Here is a 13280-nt window from a genome sequence, read left to right on the forward strand (position 1 = left end):
AAATGACGTAGTGTCAGTTAAAACAGCCGTTTGGGTCACTATTCGCCCAGAGAGCCAATAATAAAATCGCGATACATTCTCTGATCAAATTGCAACTTAGCGCGATCACTGCTATTTGAGATGCTGGAAAAAGGATCGGAGAACAACATGGAATTTTGTTCCAAACGCTGGGAAGTTTAAAGCATAAAAAAATTTTAAATTTACCATGTTCGAATCATGCTCTACGTGAAATTTTGAAGAGGAAGCATATAAATTAGAGTAGTTTAATTCTTCGTCATCATTAGCTGTCTCGTCTAAAAAGACATTGGACGAATCCTACTCTTATAGTATTGTCCTCGTATGGAGGAAACTGCAAGTTGCATCAACGAGTCACGGTGACAAAAATGAGGGCTGAAGCAAGTCTTGTTCGACGTGTGCGGCCTGCTCCGGCGCTTCACCCGCAAAAGGAGCAACTAAAGTAATCGCGGCAATCACTTCCGCGCCGTGTTGAGAGGAAAGCGATCCGTTTTACAATGAGACTAATTAACATCCAATTTGTCCGGGGCAACGGCCAATTAACCGTATTACTACACGACTCCGGCTCCTCTTACTTCTCACGAAGAAGCAACTTGAACGAATCTTCGAGTCGGGCGAAAATACTACATGGATCGGATTCTAGCTTGGTTGGTGTGAGGTACTTCTTATAATGATTTACCCGGAGGTCACCATGAGTTCATCCATGTTCTTTGATCCTTTCCCATAGGTTTAAATGGGATATCAATCGATAAATCGCAAAGCACGTCATGCCACCGTCTCTCTACTGCGTCAAACCTGATGCAGGAGCCACTGTCCTACCGTGATAGAGAAGAGAGCAATAAGGACAAAAATGAATTTTTGAGAAAACGGGCTCCGAAGTATCTGACCAGATAATTGTATTGAAAGAAGCCTTCGTTATTTGTCAATTTGCCACCGATCATCCGAAAGACTCTTGGAAATCGTTTGGATGATTAAAAATTGACCGCCGCGAATTAAAATTTGTGACAAGATCGGAGATAATCGCTGATGTTGATGATCCCAGCGATTTAAAAAAAACAAAACAAACAAACACGCAACTTCATTTTGAAGTATCGCGACTTGTCCGTTGAAAAATCCAACTTGGGTTGGACTAGCACATGCGTTGAGCGGGCCTGCATCTAAAGCTCCTTTGGCAAAGCGTTCCTCGTCATGTCAGTCGCTGCAAAGCGAACAACGAACAATCAACAAAGCACTGATTATTATAACATCAAAGGAATCAGGAGATTGCTACTTTTGTATTGTCGTAATACGATTTCACACCGAGCTATTACGAAATGGATTGCCCGATGGAATGAATTAAATAGGAAGGAACCAATTCGCATCATGGGATAAAACGAGTAAGTAAGTATGCAGTATGCTTTGAGCTTATCTAGCAGCAAATTTTCTTCCGTTGAAAATTCAAAGTCTAGAAAAATATTTTGAATTTGAAAGTAAGAGTTGAACTTTTTCTTGACCCTTGAGTCTTATGGGCGAATACAACGTTAAGTGAGGGGCTTGGAGGACAAGGCGCATAAGCGCAGTTTTTGAAAAAATTGATTAATTACTTCAAGCAACGCTAATCCTAATTCATATATAGTGGACAATTTGCTCCCAAATTCCAATTTTTAAGCATCAAAATGTCAGTTTGAACTTTTTCTCCGCCATGAAGATCCATGTCATTTCGCAACTTTAAACACGAATTTCTCGATATAGCAAAAACTGCTCTTATCAGTGGCGTGGCGTGCTTTGCGATATATCGATTGATCTGCCGTTAAAACCACAGCAGGATCGAACAACAGGGTGTTCAACAGTGGCGAGGCGTGAATTGCGATCTATCGATTGTTGTGCAATTGAAACCCATGGTAAAGAATCGATTATTAAGGTGTTCGCTGCGAACACCCTGTTTATCGATCCTTTTCCGTAGGTTTAAATGGCCGATCAGTCGATATATTGCAAAGCACGCCACGCCACTGGTGTTCAAATGTCAGTTTGAACTTTCTTCCATCATAACGATCCATGTCATTTCGCAACTTCAAACACGAATTTCTCGATAGCAAAAACTGCACTTATCAGTGGCGTGGCGTGCTTTGCGATATATCGATTGATCTGCCGTTGAAACCTACAACAGGATCGAACAGCAGGGTGTTCAAAGTCAGTTGACTTCTTCCACCATAATGATCGATGTCATTACGCACACTTCAAACACGGAATATCTCGACATAGCAAAACTGCACTATCAGGCCGTGGCGTGCTTTGCGATGTATCGATTGATCTGCCATTGAAACCTATAGGAAAGGATCGAACAACAAGGTGTTCGCAACGAACACCTTAACAATCGATTCATTACCACAGCTTCAAATAGGGAAATATCGATGATCGATCATTCACGGCTCACCACTGGCACTTATGCGCTTTGTCCTCCAAGCCCCTCAAATCTGTTTTTCTCCGTTCGATCTTGATGCATGGGACTCGATTCTTTTCGGTTGAACTCGGTCCTATTGTGACGTCAGCGAGAGCGAACAGAGGACGCGGTCAGTGACCGTGTCTTAAAGAGCGTTCACTCCGGCACCAGCGACCAACTAGTGTCCTCAAACTTTGGGCAGAGTCCAATTCTCGCCAGTTGTCCGAGTGCATCAGGTACATCAGTAAGTTGCACTTGATGCAGTAATTTGCCTGCAACTAAAATTTACCCGATCTGTTTGCCAACCGCGGTGGAATAAGAAAGGAAATCTTCGGCGAATTGCGATCGGAACCGAAACAGAATTCGTTTTCCTTTTGTTCGTGATGATGTTATTGTTTTCGTTTGGCTTTGGCGCTTTGGATCAGGTTTCACGGAAGACTCTTCACTCTGCTTTGATCAGTGGCGATTTTCCAGGTTGACAACACTGTTTTTACTCAATTTAAATCCATTGAAAATATCGATATTTGGTGAGAGATGCTGCCTCACCAAGAATCGATTCTTTTGCATACATTTAAATGGAGGAAAAACAGTGCTGCCAAATTTAAAGAGTGGCTTTTTTGTTTTGACGTGTGTGGTCATGGCCGCTGGTCATTCTTTCTATCGCCAGGCTCCGCGGTAGCCGGCGCTTTAAAGTCCCATGAATTTCAACGATCGTCTTGCTCGCGGCATCAAGATTGAAGAAAATCCTCAAGTAAATAATCCCCAGACAAGAATTCTCTTAAAATCTCTATCCTGGGTTTCATTCTACAGTAACTGGACATATTTTTGATGTAAGAAACTTACTTCATTTGGAACAAGGAGATTCATTGTTAACTCAATAAGGATTCTCGTCTGGGAATTATTAATTGGAATCTCTATAGATCCAGCAGACAGACGCGGATCCACCAATTCGGTAAAACAGAGGTTCCTCCATTTGAAGCTATGTTAAAAAATCGATTATTGTCGGAGCACCCAGCCCCTCCAAGAATCGACACATTTCCATAGGTTTGAATGGAGAAAAACTATGTTGCCAATTTGTTGGATCCACCAGTGGCAACAGGTTCATTCAACAGGTAATATTAGGTTCTTGATCGGTCATTAGATATTTTTTGTGTTGTAAGAATTTTTCTTTCAAAATAGTACTTAAATTCCAATCCCCTGTAGTCTATGAGGCGATAATCATCATAAAATCTTTAGAAGTAACTTCAAAACCGAGTAATTTCTCATTTGAAATGCAACACGTATCAATACCAGACAAATCCCGCAATTATTTAAGAAGCTCATCAATAAATCAGTTAAACAGTTCACTTTTAGAGATATTCACATTGGTCGAAGATGCCCTGCTCGTTAAGAAGTGTCGATTCTTCTAAGGAAAAATGTATTCACCTGTTTTTATGGCACAGATAGCTAAAGCCGCGATTTTACAGTCATGTCCATAAATCTCTTCTTTAAACCGCAATTATGAGCTCCAACCTCAACAATCAGTCAGAATTTACATCGTAGGGCATAATGCATGACCTCAGCGGCAGGGAGATAATATGAACTCTCTCCACAAATTTGACACATTACTTTTCGGCTCCATACAACTCAAATTGGGAAGATGTCAAGATTTTCAAATTCAGAAAAACAGGAAAAGGTTCAATATTTCCGGTGTGCGCAAAATTTTACCCTGTTGACTTTCCGTACTGAATTTAGTAGAACGGAGTCAAATCTCGTTTTGGAAAAATATGCGTCAGGAGTAGTTTTGATTTTAACAAGTCCCACATTATTTCCTCCTGTTCGAGTATCAAATCCGAAAAAGTTTCTTTTGGATATGAAAATACATTTCCTTTTTCCTGCGCACGTTTTCGAATGAGAGAATCAAACCCTGCAATGTACCATCACTCTGTCCAGTTATGCCTCTTTCCTTTTGTTCCATATAACTGAGTCCTCGATTACACCGGAAGAAAAAAAAGTTACAGGATTTAAAGACATACCGTCCGTTCTTAGCTCAGAGGCCGAAAGTTCCAGGTGCTGGAGCCGTAGCTTCGATTTCTTCGGGTGCTACGCCCGGAACTTTTGGCCTCCTAGGCCGGAACGCAGACGGTTATTCTATAAAGCCCGTGAGTCCCATTGTTCCAGGTAACCGACCCCTCGATTACACTGAAAATAAGTTACAGGCTATGTAGATATACCGGCCGTTCCGAGCTCAGAGGCCGAAAGTTCCGGGTGCTGGAGCCGGAGCTTCGATTGTTCCGGGTGCTGCGCCCGGAACTTTTGGCCTCCTAGTCCGGAACGCGGACGGTATGTCTATTCAGCCCGTAAGTACGGCTTCCAAGGCCGGTATTTTTTTTCCTAGTACACTGGAAAAAAAAACACACATTGGATCTAGAGTCCAGACTCTCAAAAACATCGACAAGAAAAAATACTCTTGATTCAATCAGATTTAAGCTTAAATCAAGAACCAAGCCTCTTAATTTGAGCGGATTTCCTAAATCTGATTGAATCAAGAGTATTTTTTCTTGTCAATGTTTTCAAGAGTCTGGACTCTAGATCCAATGTGTTTTTTTTTTTCCAGTGTACAGAATGGAAATGCAGGATGGTAAATTCAAATGAACTCTCGAAAACTTTCATTACGGGAAAAATTAGGATTGAGTCGGGCAAGTGGAGCTGCTAGGTTTTCAAAGCACGTAAGAAACGTGTAAACAGCTTAGAAACAAATAATAATATATAAAGCGAAACGGGCGGGAAAAGTTTGAAAATTAATTAATTATGATAATGGGGCGGTGCGAGCGTGACGCGGACACAAACTAATTTTAAGAAGCAAGACTTAAGTGGGCGCCCTATCCCACTACCCCACTACTCCGCCGCACAGTGGATCGAGTCAATAGCAGAAGTCGGACAAAATTTGGAAACTTTAAACGCTTATAACTCCGTTTATACAAGACTTCGAAGTTCTATAAGTGGTTCCATCGGTTTTCTCCTGAAATTTTCTTCAAGAAGCACCCCTGAAAGTCTTAAATGTGACGAAATAGACATAAAAAATTGCAGTTTTAGTCAAAAATTTCATGTCCGACCTCTCTAATTGACTCGATCCACTGTGCGCCGTGTTGCGCTAACCACTCGGCGAGGCGAGAGGGAGACTTTAACGTATAAGCCGGCGCGGCATTTGAAAGATTACGACTAGCATCTGCGGTCGTAGTTTGTATGAAATTTAATTTACTTCTTTTCAAAATAAAGAAAGGACGAGACCGGAAACCCATTTTTAACTTAAATTAATCGGCGCCAAACTAATTACCTCCTATTCTTGGCCGGGAATTCGCACAGTAACACGAGGAAACGCCGTGGCTTGGGTTGTGGCTGGAATGCGGTTCAGCAAAGAACGTCATGATCAGTACCGACTATTTTTTTGCGCGATGGCTGTAAAAACGTCGAGACTTTCGACACTCCTTCGCATGGGTAACTTCTCTCTCCTCCCTCGAAGAAGACTGATCAGAATCATCTCAAAATTTAGAAAAAAAAGTATAATTTTACGATAAAACATCCATAAAAAAGATGTTTATGTCTACAAGCAATAAAGCACTGCATTTTTTTCACCACTGGGATTGAGCTAGGTTTAAACTTGAGAACAGATCCTTGACACAACTACCATTTTTTTATCGCTGACAGATCCTAGATTCCAGATTACTGAGGCCGTCGTATTTCGGGCATCTTGGATTTTGTCGATGACGTAGGTTGGCACAGACGGATTTATCATCGATTTTCTAGGATTATTTTTTTTCAGGATATCATTTATGGAAAAAGTTAACAAAACAGTGCTTGAAATTAAATTTTGAGTAGATCTAAGCCAAGAACCAAACAAACAAACGGACGTTTTAGTCCGTGTTCCAAATATTTCGAATTTCTGATACTCCTCAAATATCGACGCCATATTGTACTGACCTACGTCATGGAGTAAACAATCCTCAAGATGTGATTGACCACCTATATGATTTCTGAGGACTTTCCAGTTGCCGACCTCAACACTTGACTCTCCTGCAGAATCTCGATTCTTACGAGCGACCAAAGGGCTATACTCCGACAGGTGTACATCAGACTGATCGCCTACGAATTAAATAATATAAATATGAGCTTAAAATACTCTCTGAAAATTCTAGGTACGTGACGAAGAAGTTTTTTTTTAGCCCACTGCGCGGCACAGGTGAGAACGCGGAGCAGAGGTGGTTGCGGCCGGGTCAGCTTGGAGCCTGCAAATCGCTCTCGACGCAACCCGCGCGACGTCCCGCCAACTCCACCCCCGAGCCAGACGTTATTAAGGCAACTTTCTAATTTAATTTATAATTTAGTCTCCAATTTTAGCAACCCCTCCGCACTTCCCTCGCAGTTTGTTTCAATTTTTATTTCCTCCGTGATTTTTGTTGTTTTCAGGATTGTCACCTTTCATTAATATTCCAAGCGCATTCTGATTTCCCGCCTATTAACTCCGGGCACTCGTGAGTCGTATACGCCTACCCTCCCCCACCGTTGTCGCCAGAAAAGAAACATTTTATGAACGCATTTATGCTAAAAAGAACTATGTGCATAGGATTTGCGTGAGACGTAGTTCCTTTTGGCATAAACATGTTCTTTTATCCTTCTCACGCGTCGTAACTCGGAAACAGTGGCCGAGTCGAATATTACTGTCCATCCTTATTGGGGACTTGAGGGGCTCTTCCTCGGATGACGTCATCCGCGGGTTGATTATTGAAATTGATAGATATAGTAGACAAAAGAAAAATGGAACGATTCAAAAAGTTGAAATGGGTGGTTTTCATGAACGACGGGGGAAATAATGGACTAACGCTGCCGTGATAACGAAAAGAGCTGTAATTCAAATTTTCCAGATTGAGTTTCCTTCAAAATTCGTCTAATCTCTTTTAGATGAAACTGCTGAAACAGCAAAACAACGAAATTCGTCCTATTTTTATGAAAACGTGACATGTGGAAGGCCGTAAGTGTGCAAAAAACGACGTAGTCTCAGTTAAAACAGTCGTAAGAAGCATTATTCCTCCAGAGAGCCAAATGAAAACAGTGATTCGAACCGATTGACGTGATTTGATCGATTCACGGGTTCGTCGATCGATTCGCGGGTTTTTCGATCGATTCACGGGTTTGTCGATCAATTCACGGTTGCTATTCAAATCTCGTCGATCGGTTCACGTTTTTGTTTTTCGATCGATTCATGTCGATCAAATAGACGTCGTTTTTTAAACAATTTTTGTCGATCGAATTGACACCTTTTTTTAAAAATAATTTGTCGATCAAATCGGTGTCGATCCGTTCATGTCGATCGATTCACGTTTTTAGTTTTCGATCGATTCATGTACGCATCGAATCCATACCCTCAGGATCCATTCCGTCCCTGTATTCAATGGCGTGGTGTGCTTTGCGATTTATCGATTGATCTGCCCTTTAAACCAGTCGAATAGGATCGATGAACAGGATGCTCTCAATGGACACCTTAATAATCAATTCTTTACCATAGCCCCCGACAGGAAAATATCGAAAATCGACCATTCTCGCTTCGCCACTATTTGTATTTGATCTTACTCCTTTTCACCATTCAATGTATCAAGCTATCGTACGATCCAGTCATACTGTTAACCTTATCGATTCATTGAAAAAAAAGTTACGGGCTCTATAAACATACCGTCCGTTCCGGGCTCCCGGCTCATAGGCGGAAAGTTTGACCATGGATGCTGAAGGACGTCGGATGCTGGAGCCGTAGCTTCAACTTCAACTGCTCCGGGTGCTACACCCGGAACTTTCGGCCTCTGAGCCCGAAACGCGGACGATATATCTATATAGCCCGTAAGTGCGGCTTCCACGGCCGGAGTTTTTTTTCAGTGTTCAAAAAGTGGGAGAAAATCGAAGGAAACCAGCACAGCGCATCGAATTCGACCACAATTCATAATTGAAGGTATTTTTATTTCGGGTGGAGACATCAAATAAATCAAATGGTCCGTCTATACGCGAAGTTGTTCTTCCACTTACGCTGCTTCCTGGTCCAGCGCGCTTCTCTGCTTAGCAGCGGTTGCACTCTGCATCACCGGCCGGCCATTATCGTCCATTTAGTCCATTCACTTGTCTGTTTACGTTTCCACGTTCACGATTCGCTGATCATAAAAACTGCCCAATTGACACTCCGCCGTGTCAAGCCAAAACGGCGAACACTCCGTAGGGTTTCATTGGAATTAAGCGGTTTTTGAAAGTGCCATTGCTCCCACACCTCCTCTCGCCCTCTGCCCAGCACCAAATGATGCGTTGTTTTTCTTCAGTGCATCCCGCTCTTCCGATGATGAGTGTGTACCACTACTTTAGTCAAATGGCCTCACTTCTTTATTCGGCACGACGAATTCAATCATTTTCTACTGAAAACTTGACAGTGCTGGGCATTATTACGCCACACTGTCGAAGTATTTTCATTTCTTTTTTGTTTGTTTACTCATTTCACTTATTTTATGTGGCCTCTTGGATACTTACGTTTAATTTGCGTACGCATCATCATAGTGGGACAATAATAGACCGATAGGACCAGTTAATAGTGTTTGGTTAACGGTACAGTGAGCAGTTTTTATTTTATCTTATCGGTCAATTATCTGCCTCGGGTCGCTGTCTTTTCCCAAGCAGAATTTTGTACCGTACGGAAACTCAAAATGCCCATCTGACTTTAAATCTATTCGAAATATGCACATTTGTATCGATCCTAGGGTAGTTTGTTTTCCGATTGGTAGGTATAGTCCATATAAAGTTCGCCTTCACTTTCGCTGCATAGGCAACAAACACACCAGAGAGCGCTAATAGTTATCCATCCCAAAAACACACATTCATATAGCTCCATGTGCTTGGAACAACCTTCTGAACCTATTGATAATTATCCTATTGATAATTAAGCCAAAAATTTATAAGTATTATAGGTTTGTTGTCATGCCTTACTAACCTTTTTCCAGCACCACGTGCTTTTCTCAAAATTCCATTCTAAGTTTATAGATGATATTTCATCCTGGAAACTAGCAAAATCGCAATCTGAAAAATATTCGGTTATCTTTGTGCCGGCAAAGAACCCACGTATCTTCTTAGTCACATGCAACTAGACGACCAAATTGCAGGTCACATGCTCCTCCTCGAAAAGTGCATCGTTACAATTCCCTTGTTTTTTAAACTACAGGAAGTTACATGAACGAGCGAAAAAGCATGTATATAAGACAATTCACTTTTGACAATTTACAAGATTTTTGCTACTTTTTTGGCTCACACCAATTTCATGAGAGCTTTAAAAAAACTCTCTTGATCTTTTACGGAAACGAAAAAATTTCCGGAATCACGGGGCACTTAAAAGTTTACTCGTTGATTTCCTGTTATTGGTCAAAACAAAACACTCTCAAAAAGAGCGGTGCAATGCGCAACACTGACGAGGAAGGGTGTTCCGTATTAACGATTCAACATGTTTTCCAAAAAGAACTTCCGACCTTTTCCAGAGCGATAAAACTTTCAAATGTCCACCAGGGAATTCTCGACCGCTTTCGACGCTGTCTCCAAGTCATGATGAAATAAAAGCACATTTCCCGCCCGACGCATTTTAAAATAAGTGGATTTTATCGTAAAAGGCGGCTAGGTTGCAGGGCGTCCGAGAAAGTGATTTCCCGATATCCTTAAGTCGGATACCAAAATGATGGGGAAGGAGAGAGACTTTCAGATCCCCTCGTAGAAAACACATTTCCCGAAGTGTCCGCACATTAAACACCAATAAAATTCGCTGCTACTTTACAACTTTGAAATCGACCTCGTGGACCAGAGGACGGAGGGTTGAACCGTATGAAATTGGAAAGAATGCAGAGCGGAATTGCTCCGACTTATCATTGAGTTTACCGGTGACCATTGTGATTTTTCTCTTGTTTATTCTTACTGTTTCAGTTTTAAGTTCTGTAAATAATGCTATTAGCTTTTTAGAGTCCGCGCATGAGAAAATGAGTGTCTAAAGAAACTTGAATGATACGCTGGAAAAAAAAAACACATTGGATCTAGAGTTCAGACTCTTGAAAACATTGACAAGAAAAAATACTCTTGAATCAATCAGATTTTTTCTTAAATCAAAAGAAAATCCGCTCAAACTAAGAGGCTTGGTTCTTGATTTAAGCAAAAATCCATTGATCCAAATTCTTGATTTAAGATTAAATCTGATTGAATCAAGAGTGTTTTTTCTTGTCGATGTTTTTAAGAGTCTGGACTCTAGATCCAATGTGTTTTTTTTCCAGTGTAGTATAAATACTCACAAATTTTTCAGAAATGTACTCACCCTATAGAACATTACAAGAGATCCACTATTTTTGAACATTTTAATCGCTTTTATCAACTTTGACATTATACCTAGAAAAAAATTATTGTGAGAAAAAGAGAGTGAAAAACATGTATGAGCAAATTTTTTCTGCACTTAACACAATTGTAAGTTGCGTTCTTTTCAAATACTGTGTGCCTTTTCTGGCCGGTATCGTTAACCTGCTGAGGATGTATAGCGAGTTGCTTATCTCTTCAGGGACTTTCGGAGCTTAACCCACCGGAGGGTGGCATCTGACATCAGAACCAACCCCCATCAAGTCTTGTAATGTATCACAACACATACCCTCGTTTCTGTAAGAGCGATGATCGGTCATCTTCGCTCTGGCTGGAGTTGGCATCAGTTTTGCAAGTCTCAAATTTCATTTCTATTCCTTTAGCTCTTTTCAGAGCCACCTATCAGACATTCAGTTTTATGAAGTGAACGTATCTCTAACGATGATATGGGCTGGTTCATTTTTCTAAGTAGAACATAATTCAGGTTTTGTTGATTTTTAAATGTTGGCAACGACTCAGTAATTCAGTTCAAAACGTCTAATGATTTGATATTTCTTTTGTGTTGCAGGCCGAACGCGACGGTGCTCGAGCAATTTCAACTAAGTATATCTAGGATGGAAATGTACAAAGAGGACGATCCCTTAGTCGAGAGGCTCCTTGACAATATGGCCAAAAACAAAATCGTCCACGTCAGTAAGTAGCCTTTACAGTTATTTCCATCTCCGTTTTCCTTAAGCCAGAGGCCTTTTAATTTTCACTTTCATAAATTAATTTTGTTTATTATTTAAACACCAGATTTTATTATAAACGATCGATTACTCAGCTAGCACAGCTAGCCAAAGAGGGCAAAGGGCTTCGCCCTTTTGGCCGGGGCCGTTTGGGGGCCAAGAAATACGTTCATTTGTTAATCTGTATCATCAAAAGAGAGAGGCGAAAGACGATTTAAAGGTAATGAACACTTTTTAACGTGACCTCTGGAAATGCATACTCATCATATCGAAAGAGAAAAAAAAAATTGGAATGAAGTGAGGAGGATGAATGCATCCTATACCGGCATTGCTTATTGTTTGGTCGGGTTTGGTTGCGTTTCGTAGTAAATGAATTGTAAACAAGTGAACGAATCAATGATTACGTGCTGCACCTGTTATGATTACTGCTGCACCCAGTTGTCACTCATTTATACACCATTTATGTGCTCCCGCACACTTGTATGTTGTGGGGGAGAGAGGAGTTTTTGCCAAGAGATCCTTTCCAGGATTGTGCATGATTGATTTTGTTAAGACTCATGTCGTTATATCATGTTCAAACAATCATCGTTTTCAGCCTTCTTCAACCAAAGCTATGTAACTTTTCAGTTGTAAACATAAAAAGATAATATTAATCTGACTGCAACCGATAGCACACAACCGTGTCGCGACAATTGGAAGTATAACTTTCCAAAAGTGTGCTGCAGGATTATTCACTACATCATTGTCTTTATCGTGAAATTTACATCCGTTAGGGGCCGTCCAAGTATTACGTAAGGAATTTCGGCCGACTTTTTGTCCTAATTCCTTGCAAAGTGCCCGTAAGAACCCCCCCCCCCCCACGAATTTAGTAAGATTGGCTCAACACTATTTCACGATGTATCCCAAAGTAGTGGTTACTATTTGAACAAAAAAGTTGGGGGCCTGAATATTTTGACTTTCACCCTCCTCTCCACTATAAAAAATAGTTTCTTTAAGTTAGACATATTTTCTAAGTTTCATTTCTTATCTTTAACCTCTCATGGCCTTGTCTACATAGTTCTGTAGGCTTCGTTCTAAACAATTTATGTTAGCTCTTTGTATTCTTCATAATTATTTTTAATTTCATTTTTTCTCAATTTGTTCCCTCTCTTTATAGGTCAGAAAGACGGGGGAACTCAAATTAAGCTTATCATAGACTATGAGAATTCCGAACAAGCCTTATTCAAGCCTCAAAGGTGAGTTGTACACCCAATTTTCTCAAAATGTATTGTTTTCCTTGTCTTTTTCTTTTTGAACAGTCACGTTCAGCGATGAATATTTTAAATTTCTATCATGTCATAGTCAAAAGCCGCAACCTTGACCAAATGCGATGTTTATGATTCGTCAGATTTTTCATTGTTAAGCATGAAAGTTTTGCAATAATTCAACTTTTGACCAGTCAGACCGCGATGTGACTGGTCAATTTGCCATCGGACCACACATATGTTGATTGCCAAGTCCAATCATTCGTTAAGTATAATGAAGAAAATATTACTTGGAAGGGACAACATCTCACCTAAAAGTAAGAAGTGTATGATTTTTAACGCATATTGCACCTTACTTTTTTCATTTATTTATTCATATTTTTATTTTATATTTTGTAAGGGGGCTGGAAACAGAAAATTACGGTACGTGTGAGGTGAGTGCGTATTGCGTAGTTCTAAGTGCAACGACGAGTGTCAATGCAGTAA

At 40.6% G+C, this 13280-nt stretch overlaps 1 protein-coding gene across 2 annotated transcripts in view; it reads left to right on the forward strand.

Annotated features, from left to right (window-relative positions):
* LOC109042735 (extracellular serine/threonine protein CG31145) overlaps positions 1–13280 on the forward strand; it is a 107842-nt gene that overhangs the window by 69019 nt on the left and 25543 nt on the right. For both annotated transcript variants that reach the window (XM_072296871.1, XM_072296873.1), the window contains exons 3-4: positions 11391–11515; positions 12707–12785. In XM_072296871.1, coding sequence (XP_072152972.1) covers positions 11391–11515; positions 12707–12785 — 204 coding nt within the window. The remainder of the gene's footprint in view (positions 1–11390; positions 11516–12706; positions 12786–13280) is intronic.

This window comes from Bemisia tabaci, chromosome 2, assembly GCF_918797505.1.
Source record: "Bemisia tabaci chromosome 2, PGI_BMITA_v3".
In the NCBI taxonomy this organism is placed as follows: Eukaryota; Metazoa; Arthropoda; class Insecta; order Hemiptera; family Aleyrodidae; genus Bemisia; species Bemisia tabaci.